The sequence below is a fragment of the Acartia tonsa genome, chromosome 5 (assembly GCF_053477335.1).
Source record: "Acartia tonsa isolate MP-2025a chromosome 5, ASM5347733v1, whole genome shotgun sequence".
NCBI lineage: Eukaryota > Metazoa > Arthropoda > Copepoda > Calanoida > Acartiidae > Acartia > Acartia tonsa.
Window position 1 is genome coordinate 18,328,145 of NC_137264.1, and position 25,984 is coordinate 18,354,128.

At 32.2% G+C, this 25,984-nt stretch overlaps 2 protein-coding genes across 6 annotated transcripts in view; both read left to right on the forward strand.

Annotated features, from left to right (window-relative positions):
- The first annotated feature begins 551 nt into the window (after positions 1-551).
- Positions 552-15,076, forward strand: LOC145318915 (1-acyl-sn-glycerol-3-phosphate acyltransferase alpha-like). The gene is made up of 10 exons (XM_080160614.1): positions 552-619; positions 1,396-1,450; positions 5,068-5,145; positions 5,661-5,710; positions 9,970-10,059; positions 11,289-11,381; positions 11,489-11,608; positions 11,872-11,940; positions 12,544-14,678; positions 14,797-15,076. The coding sequence occupies exons 2-9, from the start codon at positions 1,430-1,432 to the stop codon at positions 12,629-12,631; spliced, it is 609 nt and encodes a 202-aa protein (XP_080016740.1). The 5' UTR covers positions 552-619; positions 1,396-1,429; the 3' UTR covers positions 12,632-14,678; positions 14,797-15,076.
- The window catches only part of LOC145318912 (transmembrane protein 120 homolog), a 51,775-nt gene continuing 40,847 nt past the window's right edge, over positions 15,057-25,984 (forward strand). For all 5 annotated transcript variants that reach the window (XM_080160608.1, XM_080160607.1, XM_080160609.1 and 2 more), the window contains exons 1-5: positions 15,057-15,185; positions 15,757-15,819; positions 19,686-19,781; positions 20,710-20,760; positions 21,855-21,919. In XM_080160608.1, the coding sequence (XP_080016734.1) occupies positions 15,156-15,185; positions 15,757-15,819; positions 19,686-19,781; positions 20,710-20,760; positions 21,855-21,919 (305 nt within the window). In that variant the 5' untranslated portion in view covers positions 15,057-15,155. The remainder of the gene's footprint in view (positions 15,186-15,756; positions 15,820-19,685; positions 19,782-20,709; positions 20,761-21,854; positions 21,920-25,984) is intronic.

A 25,984-nucleotide genomic window follows, 5' to 3' on the forward strand; every position in this document is an offset into this window, starting at 1 on the left:
AACTTTACCTTTAATCTATATTTTATTCACAAAATCTTCAAAATTCAGATATATTGTCAAGGAATAAGTCATTTTTTTATGAAAAATAGTGAAAAAATTCATAAAGTAATGCCATAAAAAAAGATTTAAAGTGTGATAACTTTAAGTTCTTTTGACCTTAAAATCGCTTGTGTTAAAAATGCAATAGGTTCCCGGCATAAATACAAAGAGGAGAGAGGGGTTATTAGACTGAAAATTATACCGGTCCATAATTTTATAAACACCATCTTTATTTCATTTGTTTAAAATTTTAGTACTGTAATTTAAATCTTGATTGGTTTGTACAAACTAGAAGGGGCAAACTACAGTATAGGTATGTATATTAAACTACCTAAAAGCAACACCAAGTCAAAGTGCTGTAACACTTAATGTGTTTCTTTAAAATTGGTTCTTTAAACCTCTCTTACTCCCTCTAGTCTACATATGATACCTATGCAAGTTTTGGGTATAGTCCCTTACGTGGCAACGCACCTTAAGGGTTAAATGATTAAAATGACTTAAAAATTGTATTTAGTTTGGATATTTATTTGTCTCGTATACGGCCATCACACCAATACTTGCCTTACTTTGCCTTCCATGGGCGAGGAATCGTCTTTATTCAAGTTTAAAAGCAGCGCAGCTTCTCTACAAATAGCTGAAAGATGTGTATGTCTAAACAATATTTTTCAATCTATCAAATAAAATTATCTTAATTAATGCATCAGATTTATATTATTCATGTATAAGTGACTAGGATTCTGACAAACAATTCCAAATAAAATTTTCTCGCCACTCACTTTCTTGTCTCCCCCCCCCCCCACTCTTCTCCACTTCCCTTTAGTTACAAAACAAAACGATTGGGTTTAAAATATTGCCACGGTCGTAGCGGTCTTGCGTCTTGCGTCATATTGGTAGGGTGACGCAAATATTAGATCTCAGTTTTCGCCGTTTGATTTACTATTTTTCTCTATAAGATAAAAGCGATGCTTGCTAGATTGTCTAATTCGCTTTAATATAAAGATAAATTTTTCTCAATTCGCCAAATCTGGGGTCTGAAATTTGCGTCACCCTTACAATCTGAAAGTGGGGAAGAGAATAAGGGATGGGGTAGAACCAGTTATCATAATGTTTTATCTTCATGACTTTAAGTTTACTCTATCAACAAAACAAGTTTTACGCTATCATCATATATTCTAATTTTTAGCATTTTAAATATACATTAACTAATTTTATATTAAATATGATATTTATTCTTGTTACTGCATTAAAGTTTATTAATCATACTAATTTAAAGTATTGTTTCGCTACTTGAGAAAATATTGTCCTTGTTGATCAGATTTATAACTTGAATAAAGACTTAAAATATTAAAACAATAGGAATCCTCAAAATGGAGCTTTCATATCAAAGATAATGAAACCAATAAATAAAGTGGTAAGTTTTCTCTTTTTTAGTGCAAAGTACAATTTATTACAAAAAAAAGTTCACAGTCTCCCCTGCTTAACAATCAAGGGGGGGGGAAGTTCTGACACTTTCGCGTAAACGGTGAGTATAGGCTTTATCTTTGGACTGAGAGGATAGGTTATTACGGATAAAATCATTCTTATATGATGAATTTCCCCCAGATTTAAGATTTTTTGGATAGGCCTCCAGGTTCCGGAGCTCCAGGCCTCCAGGTGGTCTCTGGACAGGTAAAAAAAATAAAAATTTCTTATTTGAACAGTTAGAGGTAAGTTTATTAAACAACATAAGCTTCTTTTTATATATTATTCATATATTTGAAGAAAAAATTACAATCGGCCTCCAGGTTCAGGTGCTGCAGGCCTCCAGGTGGCCTCTGGACAGGTAAAAAATCAAAATTTCTTATTTGAACAGTTAGAGGTAAGTTTATAAAACAACATAAGCTTCTTTTTATATATTATTCACATATTTGAAGAAAAAATTATAATCGGCCTCCAGGTTCAGGTGCTGCAGGACTCCAGGTGGCCTCTGGACAGGTAAAAAATCAAAATTTCTTATTTGAACAGTTAGAGGTAAGTTTATTAAACAACATAAGCTTCTTTTTATATATTATTCACATATTTGAAGAAAAAATTACAATCGGCCTCCAGGTTCAGGTGCTGCAGGCCTCCAGGTGGCCTCTGGACAGGTAAAAAATCAAAATTTCTTATTTGAACAGTTAGAGGTAAGTTTATAAAACAACATAAGCTTCTTTTAATATATTATTCATATATCTGAAGAAAAAATTACAATCGGCCTCCAGGTTCAGGTGCTGCAGGGCTGCAGGTGGCCTCTGGACAGGTAAAAAATCAAAATTTCTTATTTGAACAGTTAGAGGTAAGTTTATAAAACACCATAAGCTTCTTTTTTTTTATATTATTCATATATTTGAAGAAAAAATTACAATCGGCCTCCAGGTTCAGGTGCTGCAGGCCTCCAGGTGGCTTCTGGACAAGTAAAAAATCAAAATTTCTTATTTGAACAGTTAGAGGTAAGTTTATTAAACAACATAAGCTTCTTTTTATATATTATTCATAAATCTGAAGAAAAAATTACAATTGGCCTCCAGGTTCAGGTGCTGCAGGACTCAAGGTGGCCTCTGGACAGGTAAAAAATCAAAATTTCTTATTTGAACAGTTAGAGGTAAGTTTATAAAACAACATAAGCTTCTTTTTATATATTATTTAAATATTTAAAGAAAAACTTACTATCAGTCTCCAGGTTTGGGTGCTGCAGGCCTCCAGGTTGTCTCTGGACATGTAAAAAATCAATATTTCTTATTTGAACAGATAGAGGTATACTTGTAAAACAAAGTAAGCATATTTTCAAATGTTATTTATGTATTCCAGGTATAAACTTAAAAATATTTACCTTAATAATTGAAAATAAACTCATATTTTTATTATATTACCTACTTACCTCATTGAAACCAAAAATTTAAACTACCATCCATATTTTATTGTAATGACCATTGCAGCACCTGAACCTGGAGGCCGATTGTAATTTTTTCTTCAAATATATGAATAATATATAAAAAGAAGCTTATGTTGTTTTATAAACTTACCTCTAACTGTTCAAATAAGAAATTTAGATTTTTTACCTGTCCAGAGGCCACCTGGAGGCCTGCAGCACCTGAACCTGGAGGCCGATTGTAATTTTTTTTTTCAAATATGTGAATAATATATAAAAAGAAGCTTATGTTGTTTTATAAACTTACCTCTAACTGTTTAAATAAGAAATTTTGATTTTTTACCTGTCCAGAGGCCACCTTGAGGCCTGCAGCACCTGAACCTGGAGGCCAATTGTAATTTTTTCTTCAGATTTATGAATAATATATAAAAAGAAGCTTATGTTGTTTAATAAACTTACCTCTAACTGTTCAAATAAGAAATTTTGATTTTTTACCTGTCCAGAAGCCACCTGGAGGCCTGCAGCACCTGAACCTGGAGGCCGATTGTAATTTTTTCTTCAAATATATGAATAATATAAAAAAAGAAGCTTATGGTGTTTTATAAACTTACCTCTAACTGTTCAAATAAGAAATTTTGATTTTTTACCTGTCCAGAGGCCACCTGGAGGCCTGCAGCACCTGAACCTGGAGGCCGATTGTAATTTTTTCTTCAGATATATGAATAATATATTAAAAGAAGCTTATGTTGTTTTATAAACTTACCTCTAACTGTTCAAATAAGAAATTTTGATTTTTTACCTGTCCAGAGGCCACCTGGAGGCCTGCAGCACCTGAACCTGGAGGCCGATTGTAATTTTTTCTTCAAATATGTGAATAATATATAAAAAGAAGCTTATGGTGTTTTATAAACTTATCTCTAACTGTTTAAATAAGAAATTTTGATTTTTTACCTGTCCAGAGGCCACCTGGAGGCCTGCAGCACCTGAACCTGGAGGCCAATTGTAATTTTTTCTTCAGATTTATGAATAATATATAAAAAGAAGCTTATGTTGTTTAATAAGCTTACCTCTAACTGTTCAAATAAGAAATTTTGATTTTTTACCTGTCCAGAAGCCACCTGGAGGCCTGCAGCACCTGAACCTGGAGGCTGATTGTAATTTTTTCTTCAAATATATGAATAATATAAAAAAAGAAGCTTATGGTGTTTTATAAACTTACCTCTAACTGTTCAAATAAGAAATTTTGATTTTTTACCTGTCTAGAGGCCACCTGGAGGCCTGCAGCACCTGAACCTGGAGGCCGATTGTAATTTTTTCTTCAGATATATGAATAATATATTAAAAGAAGCTTATGTTGTTTTATAAACTTACCTCTAACTGTTCAAATAAGAAATTTTGATTTTTTACCTGTCCAGAGGCCACCTGGAGGCCTGCAGCACCTGAACCTGGAGGCCGATTGTAATTTTTTCTTCAAATATGTGAATAATATATAAAAAGAAGCTTATGTTGTTTTATAAACTTACCTCTAACTGTTCAAATAAGAAATTTTGATTTTTTACCTGTCCAGAGGCCACCTGGAGGCCTGCAGCACCTGAACCTGGAGGCCGATTGTAATTTTTTCTTCAAATATATGAATAATATATAAAAAGAAGCTTATGTTGTTTAATAAACTTACCTCTAACTGTTCAAATAAGAAATTTTGATTTTTTACCTGTCCAGAGGCCACCTGGAGGCCTGCAGCACCTGAACCTGGAGGCCGATTGTAATTTTTTCTTCAGATATATGAAAAATATATAAAAAGAAGCTTATGTTGTTTAATAAACTTACCTCTAACTGTTCAAATAAGAAATTTTTTATTTTTTTACCTGTCCAGAGACCACCTGGAGGCCTGGAGCTCCGGAACCTGGAGGCCTATCCAAAAAATCTTAAATCTGGGGGAAATTCATCATATAAGAATGATTTTATCCGTAATAACCTATCCTCTCAGTCCAAAGATAAAGCCTATACTCACCGTTTACGCGAAAGTGTCAGAACTTCCCCCCCCCTTATCATTTTTGTAAAACATAACATAATGTCTAATAATCCAATAAATCCATATTCAAAAAATCAATCATTAATTTAGAATTCATCTTAATGTTAAGATTGGAGTGAGTTGGTCTCTGGAGGGAGCTGAAAATTTGCGCTGTGAATCAGGAGCAGTCGTTATTCTCAATCATCAGGTGATTATAGGAAAGCTTGAATACAAGGTGTAGTGGTTAGTAGGTCGATTTGACGATTTTAAACGCGTTAAGTTTCTGTTTTAGATTACCTAGTCATTAATAATATAAACAAACTAAAATGAAAGTAAATTATGTAAAGAGAGGGGGCGGAAGTGACACTTTTTGAAACCAAAACTCAAAGTCAAAGGAACTCAACTAAATAAAGAGTTACTGTTCTTTCTGAGATTGGGCATGTCAGTTGCTTTAAAGAGGTAGGTACAATATGGAACTGTGAAGAAACTTGCCGTTTTCCGCCGAATTTTGTTTGGCCTATTTTTTAAATAAAACTAGAATTAACTCTTACTTTGCTTATGTTCTTATCTCTCTCATTGACTTTAAATATAACTCTTCGTTCTTTTGCTTAAAGGTCTCTTTAAATATTATATACCTTCGCTTTAACTGCTTATTTAAAATTACTTGTATGATATTTTTGGACGAAATTGTCCCTGTAAATATTGAAATTATTGTTATTTCAGTCTGTGATAGATATTATGGCTCTGTTTGAAATCTGGCCTCACCTCAGAAAGTAAGTGGACAATTGAAGCTTTCCGTTTTCGAGATCTTACAATCTATCTGTTTGAAAACTAAAATTGATAGATTCAGCGTGGCCATATTCTTCAGTATACTGAAAATCTTCAGTATTCTTCAGTATTTGGAAATTGGGGCTTCAGTATTTTCAGTAAATACTGAATATTCAATATTTGAAAATTTTATTCAGTATTTTTCAGTTTTTGGAAATTTTCATGATTCAGTATTTTCATTATTTCTTAAATTCCAAAAATTTTTGCATAAATAAGATGTTTTTTCAAGTAGTTGATGTCAGATTTTTTTCGGCGCTTCGCGCCTCACTTTACTTTCCTTTAAATTACCCTATAACTTTGTACATTAATTTTGTTTTTTTATGGTAATCATAGACGTCCAAGAGGGGGGGGGGGGTAAAGGGGCGATTACCCCCCCAAATTTTTTTTCATTTTACTCCCCCCCCCCCCATTTAAAATTTACCCCCAACCATTAAGGAGGGGGTATTTACCCCCCCCCAAAAAAACAATTTTGGGGGGGTAAATACCCCCCCCCCCAAAATAAAAATCTCTAACAAAAAAAAATTTGCGCGCTTCGCGCGCATTTTTAATACTAAATATTTAATAAAATTTAAATTATCCCCCCCCCCAAAAAAAAAAAAATTTTTACCCCAGGGGGTAAATTTTGGGGGGAGTAAAAATAATTTACCCCTGCCAACATATTTCAGGGGGGGGTAATTAACCCCCCCCAAGCAAATTTTACCCCCGGGGTAAAAATTTTGGGTGGGGTAAAAAAAATTGCGACGCGCGAATTTTACCCCCCCCCCCCCCCCCCCCAAAAAAAAAAAAAAAAACGAATTACCCCCCCCCCTTAAAAAAAATTTTACCCCCCCCAAAAAAATAAAAAGCTTGGACGTCTATGATGGTAATATACATTTTTTTTTTCAATTTCATCTCAAATATAATTTTTTTAGATATTTGAGATGCTTTTATACAGTATTTTTTTCAGATATTTTTTTTGTCTATTAATAGAATGAATAATCTAAGGTGAGTACTTTGCATGATTATTAAAGGTAAAGTTTTTTAGCATGCTCTTAAATTAACTAAAAAGTATTTAAGTTTTGTAATGATTTAAAATATTTATCAGTCATTTTCTGCTTAATTGGTGCAAGAAAATCTAAGAGGCAAAATTAAAAGGTCTTTAAAATATCCCCCAAATTATTAAGGTATAATATATGAAATTTTGAAATGAGGAATCATATAAAAAAAATACTTATTCAGTATTTGTATTTTTTTGTTCAGTATTTCAGTATTTTTTCTTATTTTAGGATTCAGTATTTTCAGTATTTCCTTTTTTTTCTTCAGTATTTTCAGTATTTTTTCTTATTTTAGGATTCAGTATTTTCAGTATTTCCTTTTTTTTCTTCAGTATCAGTATTTTTTTGGTTGTGGCCACACTGTAGATTTATGTCTATTGTTTGTATGTGTCCCATTTCTCAATTTTCAATGAAACTTTGTACTGATCTAAGTCAGATTTTAGGCTAATTATCGGCAAAATTTTTATTTATTGAAACCATAAGGTATCTGCGAGCGTTATTCCATCCCCTCCACCACGGTTTTTTCTTGGAGGTTTAAGCTCAAATAACTCAATTTTTTCCTTTAAAATATTTAGACTGAACAATATAATAGCCTAAAACGTGAATCAAAAAGTTCACTAAAAATTGCAGTGCAGATAGGTTGAGATTCAAATTGACACACAATTTTCTGCTTCATTGAATAAACCGTTGCTAATAATTTCAATTCACCCCGATCAACCCCATTCCCCTTTTCAAAAAATTTATGATGATTTATAAATTGATTTTTTGTTTGATAGATTGTCATATTTTTGCAATTCAAATGTTTGCTCTTGTTAACTGAATTCTACGTCGAGGTGTAAGTTCACAACCGCACATCTATTAAATTGTTACCTAAATCCTTATCAGGAATGCAAAGTTTAGATGGGGGTAAGAGGGTAGGTTGGTGTGTAAATCATGTATGTACAAGACAAAGATTTTAAAAACCAAATGTTTATTGAAAAAGAAGTGTTTTAGTGGTGTTGGTACTTATACTTTTTAATTTTGCGTAAATTATCGGTCTGTTATTTCTTGGAGGCGGCCTATAGGGTTCATGAGGTGGAGGGACGGAGGTTGGAATTCGACCCGACATCCCCCCCCCCCATTATTGTATTTTAGACTTATAAACGTAACTTCCCAGTACTTATGAGTGATAAGCTATATTGCAATGGAGAACCATATCGATTCAGCTGTTACAAACAGACAGACAGGCATTTTGTTCCTTTTATGTTAAGAATTGCTATTTTTTGTAGGGAATATGAAGAAGTGAATTCTCAGGTCTCGGGATCAGTTTCATAATAATATTTAATAATTAGAATCAAATTACTTTCTTCTGGATTAATTTGGCGGCATTGTTAACTTTGATTAAAATATCAAATAATGGATTTCTTTCTTTAATTAAATTTTTGGTTTATATAATTTTTTATGAAGGGGGGGGGGGGGGGCGTAATGACATTTAAACTTAAACCGTGAGCAAAATGGTCTAAATATTGATCTAGACACTTGAAACTTGTTATATAAGCCTAGTCCTATAGGTACTACATCTAAATGGCAAAAAAAATCAATTTTTTTTTTATTTTTAGGTTAGGTTAGGTAAGAAAAACCCTGCGGAAATGGGCGAAAATGGGGTTTTAGACCTTTTTTGGTCTTTTTTATTTAGAAACTTACCTTTAATTGTTTTATTAGTTTTTTTCCCTTGAATACACTGTGTCTATACACAAGGGCATTATTTAAGAAGATTCAGCAGCTAGGTGGGTTGCTTGCAGGAGTAAAGTGCATTTTTTCTAAAGTTTGTGTGTGATATATATCAAATATAGGTTTTTTGAGTTTTGGTCCCAAACTTGCTGAATCATCTTTAAAATAATGTCCTTATGAAATTGAATAGACATACAGTATTTAAGGAATAAGCTTAAGAAAAATTAAGGGGGGGGGGGGGAAGTTTGTACAGTTATAGGAAATGAAAATTCAATATCAAATTTTGCCCTGGCCGTGTGGGCTTGTTTTTATAGTTATCAACCTAATTCTTTTTGTAAGCTCTCTTATATGATTGGATCTACCTGTAAAATTTTGAAAATTGAATTTTGGGACTTTCCCTCTAGGGGCTAGTGGGGCAAAAGACCCCCCCCCCCCCCCCAACACTAAAATTTTAAGTTATGAGCTTATTTTTAAAGATATCGAGCTGATTTTTTAAATAGAACCTTTTATTACATAGATGAGTTGACTAGCCACCTCATATTTCATTTTTGCACTTTACTTCTAGGGGCTTTTGGGTTAAACAACCCCCCCAAATACAAATTTATAGGTTTTGAGCTTACAAGCCCCTAGAAGTAAAGTGCAAAAATGAAATATGGGATGGCTAATCAACTCATCTATGTAATAAAAGGTTCCATTTAAAAAATCAGCTCGATATCTTTAAAAATAAGCTCATAACTTAAAATTTTAGTGTTTGGGGGGGTCTTTTGTCCCACTAGCCCCTAGAGGGAAAGTCCCAAAATTCAATTTTCAAAATTTTACAGGTAGATCCAATCATATAAGAGAGCTTACAAAAAGAATTAGGTTGATAACTATAAAAACAAACCCACACGGCCAGGGCAAAATTTGATACTGAATTTTCATTTCCTATAACTGTACAAACTTCCCCCCCCCCCCCCCCTGAAAAGTGAGTTTTTACATCAAATTACACCAAAACAGACCAAAAAGGGCATAAAAATCCCATTTCCGCAGGGTTTCTTTACCTAACCTTAATTATTTTTTTTCATTTAGATGTACCTAGCATCTATAGGACTAGGCTTATGTACCAAGTTTCAAGTGTCTAGCTCAATATTTAGACCATTTTGCTTACGGTTTAAGTTTAAATGTCATTACGCCCCCCCCACTTTTATTAAAAATGTAATTGGATACGAATTGAAAAATCAATTTTCTTACAAAAGAGTCATATTAACTAAGATATTTGAGGTTTAAAACAATAGGATGGTCTTCATGACATGAAATAATTAAGGTTTACGTTTTTTTTAACTAAAAATGGATGGTCAACCAAGGCATATGTATATCATATGTAGTATATTTTTATTTTGACTTGTGAAAATCTTATTAATAATAAGAAAACCTAGTTATAACGCTTAAAATCTTGATCTTTGATTATTATTTTATTTTAGAGCTGCGCCAATAGCAAAGCGGGAAATTCTCTATTCATCTGGGCTTTTTGGTGTTTGCTGTTGGCTTGTTGGTACTGTTTTCATTGACAGGTAAAAACAAACATATCTGATTTTTCCTAAATTTTAATTCTTGTGTTATTATATAAACCTGAAATTTTCATCCAACAAAATAAAGATAATTTTCTTAATTAGTTCAAATATTGGTGTAGCAAATTACATCTCACCGATTACAAAATTCATATTTAAATAATACACACCCAATAACAAATATACTACGCATTAGACCGACTCAAAATGCAAAAAATTTAGGCGCGCAATTCTAACCTACTTCTTTTATGATATATCATATACCTAATGACTATTGATGATACCAAAAAAAGTGTTCTGGTAGCTTTTTTCATCAATATGTCAATTTCGATTTTCATGCAAAAGTGGAAGGGTTCCCCCCGGCCCTGGGGAAGAAATTTTGTTTTCTTTCAAAGTATGGCTTTATATACCTTCCTTAATTCGTCTTGAAGAGTAGATTAAGAATCAAAAAACGATTTTGACCTTAGCAAGAGCTATCCTCAAAAGGCTTACAATTTTGGCCATTTTAGTAAAATCAGCTGATTTTGACAGTTATTTGATGATAACTTTTGCTAGGGTCCATATTTTTAAAAATCTTTTTTTGATCCTTAATCTACTCTTTAAAACGAATTCAGGAAGTTATTTAGGTAAAGCCCTGCTTTAAAATAAAAAAAAATCACCCCTTTTTTTTATGAAAATCGAATTTGACAATTTGCTGAAAAAAAGCTACCAGTACAATTTTTTTGGTATCAATGGTCATTATATCATGAAAGGAATGGATTGGAATAGCGCGCCCATTGAATTTTAAAAAAGTAGTAATTCTGAGTTGGTGTACTACACATGTTTTGAAAAGTCTTGCTACTCCATTAGTTTCCTTTATTGTTTTTTTTGGTATAACTCATTTTTTATAATTATCCAACAACAGAATTGAAATTTAAAAAAAAATCTTTATCACATAAGTTCTAAAATTCCTAAAAAGTATTGGCTATTTTGAATGGTTTGGATAATCTAAAATTGTGCACTATAGGCTAGCAATTAGTACTACTTTCGGATATGACACAAGATGTTAATATTTTGTTCAAAAGAGACAAATTAATAACTCCATAGTTTAATTGGTATAATCTTATTTCGTTAAATTAATTGAATATAGATCTTCTGCCATAAACATTCTATGTCATTTATAATTGTATTTCATTTCTATAAATGGAAACAACAATAAACAAAATAAATATGATATGATTTTTTTTATTTAGATCAAGTGCAACAAGTCGTGATGCTGTTAATGATGCCGGTAAGAGGGCTATGACAACTGGAACAAAACTCATGATCTTTCCAGAAGGAACCAGGTATTAATAAAAGTTTTTAATTCTATAGATTTGTAAAATCATACGAAAAGATTATTTGAAAATGCCACTTCTGTTTCTTTTTAAATCAAATGTCGTCTTTTGTTTAGAAATGGCGCTAAAGGTTTGAAGTTGTTGCCATTCAAGAAAGGAGCTTTCCACGTGGCAATTGCTGCTAAAGCTCCCATCATACCTGTTGTTGTTTCTCAATATGACTTCTTGGATTACAAGTAAGTATGAATTAGAAATTAAATAAAACCTGTGATGACAAATAAAAATTACTGTGTACATTAAGAGGATGATTTCTCAATTGAATCACATAACTGATCCAAAGATATTCCTTTCAAAGATAATTTCTATTTGCATATTTAAAGAAATATTTTATTTAACGTCTATGACGTGATCGGACATTTTATTAAATTCAAAATTTCTCTTTAAAAATTTCTTAATAGATGGTTTTTAAGTTCTGTTACTTTACAAAATTTGATTACAGGTTCTGGCAGTTTGATTCTGGTGCTGCAGTTATCCGGGTGCTACCTGCCATTGACACTGAAAAATATGACAGGAAAAGGATTTTAATTATAATAATAGTTATTTATCGCATCGTATTATAAACAGCTTTCCGCTGATATAAAAATGTACAATTGTAAGATTAAAATCAGTTTACAGAACGTGCATAAATTGTACGACTTTTTTAAATATTGTGGATAATTGGCTGTAATACGATGCTATGCATGATTTTTTCAGCATGGCTGAGAAACGGTTCTAATCCAGCGGATATTAATCGGTTTCGAATCCATACTGGAAAATTAAATCATGTTACCTGGATTGCAGACACACAATAAAACTTGATTCTAATGTTTTTATGAATATATTTCCTATTTGAATGAGAAACATAATATCATAAAGTTTTATTTCTGTATAAATCTTCGTTTATCACTAAAACTTTAAGCGGTTGCGTCCCTTGCCTCTAGAGTCTAGAGTCATTCAAGAGGTATTTGGGTTAACTTCTAATAAACTATTGAACCTTGAAATTTAAAATTGTGATAGAAGAAAAAACTTATAAAGTACATATACGAGAAACACTCACTTATACACATCCAGTTTCTTTAGTATAAAGCATAATATATATAAATTATAAGAATCTAAAGCCTTTTTTATCCTCCAGAGCGCACATTGATGACCTGATAAAGCTTGCTCATGACCAAATGCAGGACACCCTCCAAGAGTTGGCGGCTAAAAAGGATCAGTAAATCTGAACACAGTGGTAAAAAAACATCACTTACTATGACGGGTAGAAAAATGAGCGTGGTAAATTATAATTGATTAAAAAAATGCGGCAGCCAAAGTCATGTAACTTTACCAGTGTTTCTTTTTTTCTAAATTTGAAGATTTTTATAGTTACCACCAAATTACTCTTCTGAGATTTAATTGAGAGCTTCAATTTGAGTTTAAACAGTTTAAATAAACTTGTTAGGCAATATTTTACTTAATTTTTGCTTCATTATGTATTGAATTATTAGTGAATTATCTATTTATTTTGTTTTGGAACGTATCTGGTGATAATCAGGGACAAGAAAGATTATACAAGAAAACAGAACAGGGATACGGGGATATTCCACGTGGAAAGAAACAGTTCATTTCTAATATTGTTTCAGGGTGTTTTGTTAATAGCAGAAAGAAATGACAAAAAAAGAATTAATGCAAATGAATGTTTTACCTATTTTCTGTTGATAAAAATATCCTAAATTTATACAATGAAACAGATAAAGTTGGAAATATACTGTAAGTCAAATCGTGAGCTATAATAAAATTCATGTCTCTGTTCAAATATTAATAATGGTTGTGAAATTTGTAATATCAAAGATAGGGATGACTATTGTAGAACATAGAATGTAGATACATCATAAATTAAGGTTTCTATAATACTTCTTTCTATGGTACTTTATAGAAAAACTTGATTTACGAAATATCTTAAAAACCAACCATTCATTACTTACTCCCTTGCTTGAAGTAAACAAGGATTTTTTAAGATGAAAATTCATAAAAAAAAGATAATTGTATGTATAAATAATATTTATTATGTTGATATATATATATGTATATTGTATATTAACTTATGAAACCTCATCACATTTTTATCATTTCACAGTTTTATGTATATTTATAAATTGATATTTTAAGCATACATGATATTTTTATTATTATTGATGAATACATTACACAAAGTTGCCTTCACTTCTCCTGGGAATATTAGTTTGAAAACTGGAAAATAACCTGAGTACGGTGAATGTTACAGTTACTAATTAAAGTTTTAGCAATAGAAACTAAGATAATTCTCTTTAACATTTATATAAGGTTACTTTTTTTATCTAAAGCTTGCTTCTATGACGAGAATTATATATGTCCCTACTTATTTTCTATAGCAATTTTCTAAACTGTATTCTAGAGAGGGGTGCCTTGCCTTATTCTATATATTTTAGATAACAGGATAGATGTGCCTAAGCGTATTTATAACAACATCCTGTTTCAATTTACAAAATAGTTTTAAATTGTACTTTTTCTCCATACTTGTCTTTAAATACCGCTAAAATAGTGCTATTTAGTTAAACCAGTGCCATTATTATTCATACTTTAAAAAATTAATAATGTATAGCTTTGCTCTTAAAATTCACTTTAATTCAGAGCATTATTAAGAGAAAAATAAAGAATACTTACAGGGATAGGAACAATTGATAATAAATATATGTTTCCCCTAATAATAATATTGAACTCCTTTTTTAGTGGACGAAAAAGTTTTTCCAAACATTTTCATATATTTTCAAGTAATCTTTCATAGAAATTTAATACATTTGAGGAACAAACTCAAATCTAATCTCTTTTCTATAAAAATGTTTTATAAATGTATTTTTTTTTTGAATTAATTAACTCTTTTAAGTACATTGGCTGAAGTAAAAGTAAAAAGAACAATGATCTTAATTTAAAATCCTGTCTGAAAAAATGCCATTGAAGAAATTCTACCGATGAATACAATTTTTATTTTAATTAACAATTTAAGGAGAAAGGGTGAATCAAGAAGTGTGTCTAATTCATTTATTAAATTAATAGTTTTTTTTTAATCCACATCTCTTTATTTATTATCTTATAATATTTGTTTGTAGATCAAAATTTATGCCAATTTGACGTTCGCCGAAAATCAATTTAATTAGAAGAATTTTGGCACATTTGTATAAATCATTTTTTCTTTCCTCTCTAATTTAAACAAGATACTCGTTGATTAAAATTACTTAAATATAATAGGTATTTAATTTAGAAATTCGTAAATAATATTTTTTTTTATTATTATTAAAATTTTCATTCATTACATTTTTAAATTTTAGGATAAAATAAATAAAAAATTAACACTACATTATTTAAGATGAATGTAGGGCAAATTGACAAAAACATAAATAATAGATACATTGTTTTTTTTCATTTGTTGTAAATTGGTAAAACTAATTAGATAGCAGATTTAATGAGAAGACTTTATATTTTGTATAATAGACTTTTTAAAGTTAATTCATTTATTTCTCATTTCACTGGTTCATCTTAGATGTGTTTAATAAATTTAGGCTTTTTGTGATCATATTTTTAGTTTTCAACGTAATTTATGTACAAGAAGTACAAATGAGAAATATATTTTGATAATACTTTTCAGAGTTATATGCTAAGGTTGGCGGTGCTTCATATAGTTATCAAGGTTGTATGAACAGGTTGTGACATAACAAGTGCGCAATCATGCATGAAAAACTGGAGGCTTGTCTAAAGGCAAAAGTTGTTTCTAACAATTATTATTAAAAGTTATAGTAGATGTGAAAAAATCAAAAATAAACTATCTGTTGATAATTGAATGTATTAAGTCTTTGTTCATACAATGTTATAACTAAACAGTGAACATTAATTCTTTCTACTGCTGCTTTGTCAGATGTGTGTAAAAATAGCTTTGTGGTTTTAATAATACCTTATTGACAGGTGCAACTCTTTATCTTACCTCTCTAGAAAAAAAAAATTGTTTAGGTGCAACATCCTTGAGTTTGTATCTTTTGTAATTGAAAAAGAATTAATTTGACAAGAATTATATTTTCCACAGTAATGATTAAGGAATTAGATTTTTAAAAATCAATAGTTTCAAACTTAATCAAACAAGTTGACCCTATCAGAAAGCTTATCACAAAAAATCAGATATAAGGACATGTTTCATCCATTGTATATAACGCCTGTAATATTATGAAATTAGGAAGTTTATAGAATAAACTGGAAGATTTTTAAATCAAACAATCTTACCCTTTGAGATGCAAAAACAAAAATAAATTGATAGAAACATACTTTGAATTGTTAGGACTGGTCAGATTTAGCAGAAGAATATCAGGACTTGGAGAGAAAACACAAGGAATACAGACAGGTACGGTACATGCAGAACAGACAGACAGGTATGGTACTTGTAGAACAGACAGGCAGGTACGGTACATGCAGAACAGACAGACAGGTATGGTACTTCTAGAACAGACAGACAGGTACGGTACTTGCAGAATAGAGAGACAGCTACATATGGTACTTGTAGAACAGACAGACAGGTACGGTACATGCAGAACAGACAGACAGGTATTTTACTTTTAGAACAGACAGACAGGTATGGTACATGCAGAACAGATAGACAGGTATGGTACTTGTAGAACAGACAGACAGATATGATACTTGTAGAACAGATAGACAGGTATGATACTTGTAGAAGAACAGACAGACAGGTATTTTACTTGTAGAACAGACAGACAGGTATGATACTTGAAGATCAAAGAGACATGTATGGAACTTGTAGAACCAGACACGGTACCTGTAGAACAGCAAAGCGCCATTTATATATTTAAGACGCCAAAGAAATTGTTTTAGAATATGCGCCACTAAATATTATATGTATTTTGAAAAATATTTTTAAGATATCTTGATAATGAGAGCATCGATATTAATATTAAAAAGTATCATTTACAAACTAATAATATCTGAATAGGAAGAATAGGGAAGAATCAAAGAGGTCTACCCTGAGATTCCTACTGAGGCTGCAAGAAAAATGGAGGCCAGGGATAATCTAAGATCCACAGATCCTACTTCTGAAGATATAAAACGTCTAAATAATGAAATTAGCTCTTTGATTTTTGATCACAAAAAAGAAAAATGGCGAAAAACTGTGGAAGAAATTAGGCCTAGCTCTTCCAAACTTTTCAAACTAATCAAAAGATTAAACGGCAAATCTGCTAGCACTGGCAATAGACCAATCAAATTTAAAGGCAAATATATTTCCTGTCCTGTAAAAATTGCAAATAATTTCAACAAACAATATTCAGCTGTAGTTCATCATAAAAGTTCCAGAGAAAGCAGAATCATCACAGATAACATCAGGAAAAACAACCTTGATAACCAACATGCTCACACTGATGACGAAACTAAAGAAGCCATAAAGAAAAGTAAAGCATCAAAAGCCATAGGTCCTGATAACATCACCAATTTACACCTTAAACACCTAGGAAATAAAGGTATTTCTTTTCTAACCAAAATATTCAACCTTTCCTTAAATTCCAGCAAAATACCAGCAATTTGGAAACAATCAATAATCTTCCCACTTTTAAAACCTGGCAAAGATCCTTCTGACTCTAAATCCTACAGACCTGTGTCCATCCTCTGTCCTGCAATCAAGATACTTGAGCGCCTTGTGCTTCCAACCTTGGATCACCATCTTAAAGTTCCAACTTTTCAACATGGTTTTCGGAAAAACCACTCTACCATCACAGCTCTACATGATTTCAACGAACATGTATGTAAAGGTTTTAATCAGAATCTACCCCCTGACAGAACTCTGCTCGTGCAACTTGACCTTTCAAAAGCATTTGATATGGTAAATCACGATAAGCTTTTGAAAGGACTTAATGATTCTGACCTTCCACCACACCTTAAAAGATGGTTAAATTGTTACCTGAGAGGTAGACAATCTAAAGTACAGTTTAGAAATAAACTATCAACATCCAGGAATGTCCGCACAGGTGTACCTCAAGGGGCAGTTACCTCCCCCCTTCTTTTTTGCTTTTACCTTGCAAATATTCCTGACCCACCAGAAGATATCTATATTATCCAATATGCCGATGATATCTCCATATACACTTCTGGCGTTGAAATCCAGGCTTTAACCATCAAGATAAATGCATACCTGGATAAACTACTTGATTTTCTGGATGAAAGAGAACTCCTGGTTTCTCCAGAAAAATCTACAGTCACTCTTTTCTCACCCGATACCAAAGATTACAAAATACACCCTCAAGTCTTTCTCAGAAATAATTTAATCTCCCTTGAAAACAAGCCAAAGTTATTAGGAGTAGTATTTGACTCGCTCCATAAATTTTGTCATCACACTCAGTCTTCCATTAATAATGCTAAACCAAAGATTAATATCCTGAAATGCCTGGCTGGATCAGACTGGGGACAAGATAAAGAAACCCTAGTCAACACCTATAAATCTATTGGCAGAAGTGTCTTAGAATATGGGTGTCCCATCTGGAGCTCTATAATTAGCCCTAGTCAATGGCAAAATTTACAAACTATCCAAAATCAAGCTCTTAGGATAGCTACTGGCTGCTTAAAAATGTCCAGCATAGATCATCTCCATCAAGAAACAAAGGTTCTACCCCTACAACCCCATGCTCAGCTTATTACCAAACAATTCCTGCTCGCTTCACACTTACCAGGCCACCCTGGACAGAAACACTTGGATCGCCCCCCAGACCCAAGACAGATGAAAAAAACTGCCCTTCAATATAAAAACGAAATTAGACGCATTACTCCTATTACAAATAAACCAGAGTTAAAAAGAGGCCTTAAATCTCTGCACACAAAAACCGTTGCAACTGTTAAAAGCAAATATAAGAACAACAGAGTCCTCAACTTCAAACCCCCAGAAATTAGTAAATCAGAGAACACACTAACTAGAAAGGCCCGCTGTTCTCTGTCCCAACTCAGATCTGGTTTTAGCACTAAAGTGAATGACTACAATCACCGTATCAACGAAGAAATTGACAACAAATGCCCAGCTTGTCAAGTTTCCCCTCATGATGTCCCCCACCTTTTCAACTGCAACTCCAACCCTACAGATCTGAATCCTATCGACCTTTGGAAAAAACCGAGAAAAGTAGCAAGATTTCTACAGCTAGATGGCAACCCTGAACCAGACCGATGAAATGGCTACACACACACACACACACACATCTGAATAGGAAGACTAAAAACTGATACCTATTTAGTTCCTGGTAGATACTACTGTGTCCAATCACTGAACATTATCTGTATAGTGTTTCATATTGCTAAAATTATAATGAAGAGGGATAAAGAGAGTGTCGGTGATTTTCCTTAGAATGCTCAGCGAGCACAGAAACCCCTTCCCCTCATTTTAAAAAAAATACCATCACCCTGCGGAGCTACCTGGTTTCCAATATAACCTAACCTATCCGGATCTAAAGAAAAAGAAAAAAATGACAAACTTTTATAGAATGGGGGGGGGGGCAAGGGGTTTTTGTGCTCAACTAGGCACTGAAACAGTATGCCTAAAGAAAGTGGAATTTACGTTTTGCAATGATATTTGGTTTTGATGATTTGAAACTGTTTTGATCCACGTGTGGAAGTGAATGCCCATCGTTACATTGTATAAAAATGTAATTTAATCTAAAAGTAATTTCAACAATTTTCCCATATAAACTTGAGTGCTCTCAACAGTAACCCTCCCCCCCCCCCACACAACAAATAATCTCTAACACGATTTCTTTTCTTAATATTAGCGCAGCTATCATGAGATTAAGACTTCAGCAATTCTTATCTACAAAACAAGGGTGACAACGCCATAAGTAGAAAAGCACAAACAAACCAATAGATGGACAAACTTGTGCACAAAGTTAGTTATATAGCAGATGTTCAGTTGTCATATAGGAAAAGGAGAGAAAGAGAGAAGTTGTATGATAAATTTTAAAATCACGAAATCTTTAGAGACAAAAGTATTTTTGTCTTTTTGAAGCATGACCGAATGACCAAATGAATTATGCTCATAAGTACAAAGAATCTTCAACAAAATTTCCAACGTGTATCTTAAATAGCAACCGAGGAAAGCACATTTCGCATAACGTTACAGACAGACAAACCAACAAATTGAACAATAGTGTTTTGCTTAAATAAACTGTCTGATTTAAGTGGGCCATAAAAATCAAGAGGGATTTTATTGTAATCTTTTATTTTTAGGTATTGGATAAATCAATATCATGGCAGAAGAAATGTTTAAGCGGAGTAACTCACCAAAAATACAGACTCAATGTTATCAAGAAGCTAATGAAAGAGGTGAGTTGTTATAAGGGATAACCTACGACCGTGACCCAACACGTTGCGCATTCTGGGACCGACACTGCGTCATAACTAAAAACGTTAAAAATGGTCCCTACTGCTATCAGTCCCTATCAGGTGCACGACATTAATAGTTAGAGTAGGGGGAATGCCTACATTTTTCTTCCCCTAGGAGTTAACGCACAATTATGACAAGAAAAGCAAAGATTATTAATTTAAACTTTTGAACCAGGTTGCAAGTTCTTCGTAAAACCACTCCTAAAGGGAATTAATCAATGGCCATTTTTTTATCAGGAGCTTTGCTAAGGTAACGGAAATTCAGTCTTAAATAAATCATACATAGGGGATAAAATTTGAACTTGAAATTTTCAAACTTAAATTTTTCAAAAATTAGATTTCGTTGGATTTTCTAGTTGCCAGATATGAAATCTACGCATCTTGTATGGCTAGGTGGCAGTTGTCTGGTTAAAATTGGGAATTTCAAATTAAATTTCTATAGTAATGAACTTAGGCAACTTATTACCATGCACAGTTAGGACTTCTCAAAAAAAAGGTAGTGCAATCAAAGCGGCGCGGATGTTGCCCTCGAGTTTCCTAGTGGATCTGAGGCGTGAGATTTGGGATTCCCATGCAATTCTACACACTTTCAACATATAAAATATCGAATTGTTTGGCAAATGTGCAAATACAAATGTGCTATTAATTTATTGAAGAAAAGGTTATCCTAAGATATGCGACAATTTTTAGCTGCCTCATAATTAGAACGGAATTTAAAAATTATGCCCTTACGTACCAAGATGTGTAAAATGTTTCAAGCTATGAGATGTCTTGAATGAATCTTAAGTATTCTTTTATTGGTTGATTTAGACAACATGTCTCTTGGTTATCTCTATTCAATCCTATATGAGAAAAAAAACTTTTTTAGATCGAACCAACCTGCAAGGAGGAAGAAGGTGAATTAGAAGACCTCAGAAAGGTTAGATTATAGATTTAATACACAATAAATGGCGTGCAGTAGGTGGGTATGTGAAGTGTAGTGTCAAATACTGCATAGCTTGATTTTGTCCTAAATTTCCTGTTTCCACGCGCTTTTCTCCAAATTACAGTTTTCTTGATTTGTGTATTATTTATGGATATAGGGGACTATGTACGAACGAGACCAAGTGATTCTAAAAGCATCTTCCACCTTGACACTTAATATTTTTTTAGTGAAAATACTAGGTTAATGTTTAATATATGGTTTATCGACTGAAAGATGTTTTTTATTTAAAATTATAAGCATTGTTAAAATATCATCAAATGTTTTGTTGAGTTCAAACTGTTGTTTCAGTAGCTTTCACATAAAAAAGTATTATTTCGATAAAACTTGTACATTTAGAAATTTAGGGTTGGTAACTTAAAATATTTTAAACAGATCTCAATTAATGTACTTTTGCAATTTACAGCATTTGATGAATTTTTGCCGTGTTATTTCATTTTGTACTTTGAACTCAATAAAGCATTTGGTGATATTGCGCCGAAAAATGCTTAACATTTCACCAACAAAATTCATATAAAACCATGGTGAAACTTATTATTTTAGTCGATAAACCAAATATTAAACATTAACCTAGTACATTCACTAAAAAATACCAAGGATCAATGCTGGAAGGTGCTTAGAATCAATTGCTCTCGTTCGTGCATAGTCCCCTTTTCGTGGGGAATTCCTGAACACACAACTGTAATTGCTCTTCAAAAAGTTTATGCAGCTTGACATTTACAAAACATTTGATATTTATTTATTTTTTTGAACTTTGATACAAAAAATCTACGTTTTTCTACATTTGGAATTTACCTTACTTCCTTCCGTCTTTAATTGATGCTTTACTATAGAATTTGTTAGTTTTTTTATAGAGTAGGTATTCTTTTGTTGAAAGGCCGCGATGTTAAAAAAGATTTTAAAAGGTTATGCCTTAATAACTTAATAATAGGCTGGACAGGGGAATTTTGTTTAAACTTTATAATCAACTCATGACTTCTAGGCTCTGCATTATTCCCGCTTTTATGGATGTTCTTATTCTTGTTATTTAGGACATACTTCGGCGCCAGGGTCAACTCAGTCAAATGATGGAATCTCTACCCACCAAATCGGGAAGGTAAATCAATAGAAACTTGGAAGTAGTCCCTTCCGTTACAACGCCTCTTAAGGGGCGTTTCGTCGTGTTTTCACAGTAGCTTTTGATAGTGTTAGGTTAGGTTATTGCCCCGCAGGGGCTAGAAGTAAGAGAAAAACTACTGTGAAAATAAGGCGTAAAGCCCCTAAAAAGGTGTTGTTACGAAAGGGACTATACCAGAAAACTTTACAATACATTCTTAATTTCACACATTTCTTAGCCCCGCGCGTCGTGAAGCCTTTACCTTCTTGTAATCTACTAAATCTAGCCTTGCCGTAAGACGCATAGGTAACATGGACTATGTAGCGAAAGGTCACAGAAATATAAAAGATATATCTTTAAAGGCTAATATGTAAAATACTGCCTTTAATAAATATAAAACTTTTGAAAAAAAGCTTTGGTAAACTTGGATTTTCCCCTCCCTCACAGTAAACACGTATTTTTTTAATTATATGATTTTTAGTTGTCATCTAGCAATTATATTTTCCTATTAATTCGTCCTTATTTATTTGTCATACGTAACAAAAAAAGGATCTAGATCGGTAAACCGTGGTAAGTGGCATAATAATGCCTATAAATAATTTGGAATAGCTAAGATCGAATGACGTATATGAAAGAAAAAGCGCATTCATGTGCACTGATAACTGTGCATTATTGAGAAATGGTTATTCCAGAATTTGTAGGCCTTCTTTTGTCGGTTGAAATTTTGTGCGAACATAATCTAATAGTTTAACCGTTTGGCCGTGACACAGCTATGATTTTTGGAAATAATCGATAAAAGAACTGATCCCAAAAAAGGTTTAAATAACATATATTAATATATTTTGTTGATATTTTTGTAATGATTTATAAAATACGTGTTAATGATTAATATTTTTAATCTATCAAAAAAACACGTGTTATTATGCGTTATCAAAAAGTTGATTTTATAATCATACAATACAAATATAAATACACTATGGTGTTATAACAAATAGGAATTTATATTCATTAATATTTATCATGTTTGTAAAATTAACCTTTATCCTAGTAAAAAGTAATACCTTACAATTTAGTAAGGGTTTTTTTTAATGCAACCATCTCGTTATCAATGATTAAATTGCACTTAGAAATCGAATTTTGATCTGAAATTTTGCATGAATAATCCTTGGTAGGTCTATTTTCCCTAAATCGAACAAAAAGTTGGAAAAGTAACGGCTGGCGGCTCAGCCATTTTGCCATTTTTTGGGCTATCTTAAGAAAATTAGTCACGAAACCTATCACCACATAATAGTTTTTGTGGCTCAAAAACCTTATTACACAGTTCTAGCCGGTAGCTGTTGGTACTAGAAATTTAAAAAATGATTATTGCTATCATTTAACATGAATTAAACCAAAAATATGTTTTAAAAAGTTGATTCCTACGTAATTAATGATGAATTTGCCCTGAAAATAGGCAAAAAACGGCTGAGCCGCCAGCCGTTACTTTTCCAACTTTTTGTTCGATTTAGGGAATATAGACCTACCAAGGATTACTCATGAAAAATTTCAGATCGAAATTCGAATTCTAAGTGCCATTTAATCATTGATTACGAGAAGGTTGCATTAAACCCCCCCCCCCCCCCCCCTTTTAAAAAATAAACAAGACAAATTGTCCTCTCCCTTCAAAAGAATAAAAAGAATGTTTTAGTTCACAATCTTAGTGTCAGTTAGGGAATCGGATACTTACAGCGATGCTAAGCATTTTAAAAAGATTAAAATTATAGTACTTTATTAGTTTACATACAGTAGTTTTAGTATGGATCAGAACCGTTTTTAATCCATCGGGCATTAATGTGTTGGTACTTTATTAAATACTTTTCCTATATACTGCTTTTTTAATATGTACTTTGTAAATATTTCGTAAATGTAACGCTTTTACATCGTCTAAAATACAAACAAAAGACTTATTCTTGTGCTGAGTGGCTACTTTAACAATCATTTATGTTTGTCTGTTTTTTGGTAATGCCCTTAGTGCTTTATATAATGACTAATATATTTTTCCAAAGAATGAATAATGTTACAAAAATTTAGGGTTGGCAATCCGAATCCGGAATCCGCCCAACTTTTAGCTAATTTTGGAATTCGAATCCGGAATCCGTTTTTTAATAGTGGATTCTGATTCTTAATTGGTAGGCTAAAATTAGCGTCTTGAGTTTTTTCTTTCAACTCTGCCTTTTTGAAGGCAAACATTATATCTTTTAAAATCTGGTTCGATTCTCGGAATTGAATTATAGAGAACGCCAAGAACATTAATTTTTAGGGCATATGTAGCAATTAAATTTTTTTAAAATAATGCTAGAATCCGCCAAAAATAAGAATTTGGAATCCACCTTTTTTTGGACGGATTCTTGTAAGAATCCGAATCCGGTCCTAAAATTTGACGGATTGCCATCCCTAAAAAATATAGTGCTAAACTAATCCGAGGCTCTTCCTCGAAAGTGCTAGCGAGCACAAAAATTCCCCACTATAATTCTAAAATTAATTGAAAATAAGAGCATGGGAGATGTTTTTTTCTTGTTTCAAATCCCTATGGTGAGGGGGCTTAACCCTGCTTGTCTACCCAATGTAACCTAATTAAAATAAAATTTAAAACAAACACACATAAAACTAGCCCTCCCTCCCCCCTTTTAGTTTTTCTCAATATCTAAATGAGGGAAGAGGTTTCTTTGCTTGACTAGGCTTTGAGGACAACTGCCATTAAAAAGGCGTTAATTCTAAGATGTTTTGATTGCCAAAAATGAACGTAATTATCCTTGTTTTTGTTGGTAAAAATATACATAATTTGATAATCTTAAATGATTCTTTTGTTTCATTCAATCTATTCATTTGGAATACAATAAACAGGTGACATTATAAAAGTGTTCTTTTTTACTTGGATGGGAATAATTTTTATTTGAAATACCTAGGTGTAGGATGTTAGTTTGTATGTCTGTACAAGCAATTCGAAGGTTTAAGGGCAGCTACGCCCCGGCTTTCCGTCGATGATATATACTTAACTAGCCATTTATCAATTAGGTTTTGTGTTATCGGGGAATCATCACAATGATTTAAATAAATTCCATTTTAGACCCCTCCCACCTTCTCACACAACTGAAAAACTATTTCACCTCCATTTTTATTTGTCTCTTCTAAAGGGGACAGCGAAGGATCCTTTTTCTATAACCCTTTTCTCTCCGCTAATATTAGAAAGATTAAATATCATCCATTGTCATATCCCCATTTCCAACTTTAAATCCTTTTTTGTTGATTTTTGTCATTTTCCCTGAATTTTTATTCTAACATATTTTTATAAGCATTTACTTTCATAAACAGTTATGGTTATAAAGGCGTTGCGTTTTCGGAAATTAGTTTTTTGTTTTATCAAGAAAAAATGGTTTCTCTTTCAAAATAATATTCAATTTCCTGCGACGTATTTTTAGGAATATAATATCATCCTAGCATTTTTTTTTAAAACTTCAAGTGTATTTTCAATAAAGCTTAATATCCATTAATGCATGTTTTATATTGTAAATAATATGGACGGACTGTTAATATTTTAACAATGGAGTTACATCCAGAATGTCGTTACTTTACTCACAAATAAATTGCACGTTGACATTAAGCAGGGTTGTTAACCCATATACCCAAACCCATTTTTTTTGTCGGTTTTGGTAGGTTATAAAAAACCGCGGTTTTTTGGGGGGTTTTATTCTATATTAAGTTAGTAACAGATTCCTACAATTGTTTTTACATTTAGTTGAATATTTTCTATCTAATATTAGCTAGAAGTTAGACATTAGAAATTTTAATGAAAAGAAACATTTAAAATAGATAATCAGATTCATTCTCTTTTATTTTGATCATATTTGTATGTCTAAAACAATTAATTTTCATCATTACATAGTTTATTTTAAAGCCCTTTATTCCTACAAAAAAACGGGTTTTATGAAAAAACCCGAGTTTTTTTCGGGTACCCGGATCGGGTTGGGTCAAACTTCTGATTTAAGACCCGTGTTTTTAAGAACCCTGACTTGAGGATTCAAAACT

What these genes read in the sequence shown, in the direction of transcription:
- LOC145318915 (XM_080160614.1), top strand. Translation starts at nt 1,430, where the DNA reads ATGAAACCAATAAATAAAGTG. An exon ending in ATCTTTCCAGAAGGAACCAG is followed by an intron (nt 11,382 to 11,488) that starts GTATTAATAAAA and finishes TCTTTTGTTTAG; the next exon opens with AAATGGCGCTAAAGGTTTGA. An exon ending in TATGACTTCTTGGATTACAA is followed by an intron (nt 11,609 to 11,871) that starts GTAAGTATGAAT and finishes ATTTGATTACAG; the next exon opens with GTTCTGGCAGTTTGATTCTG.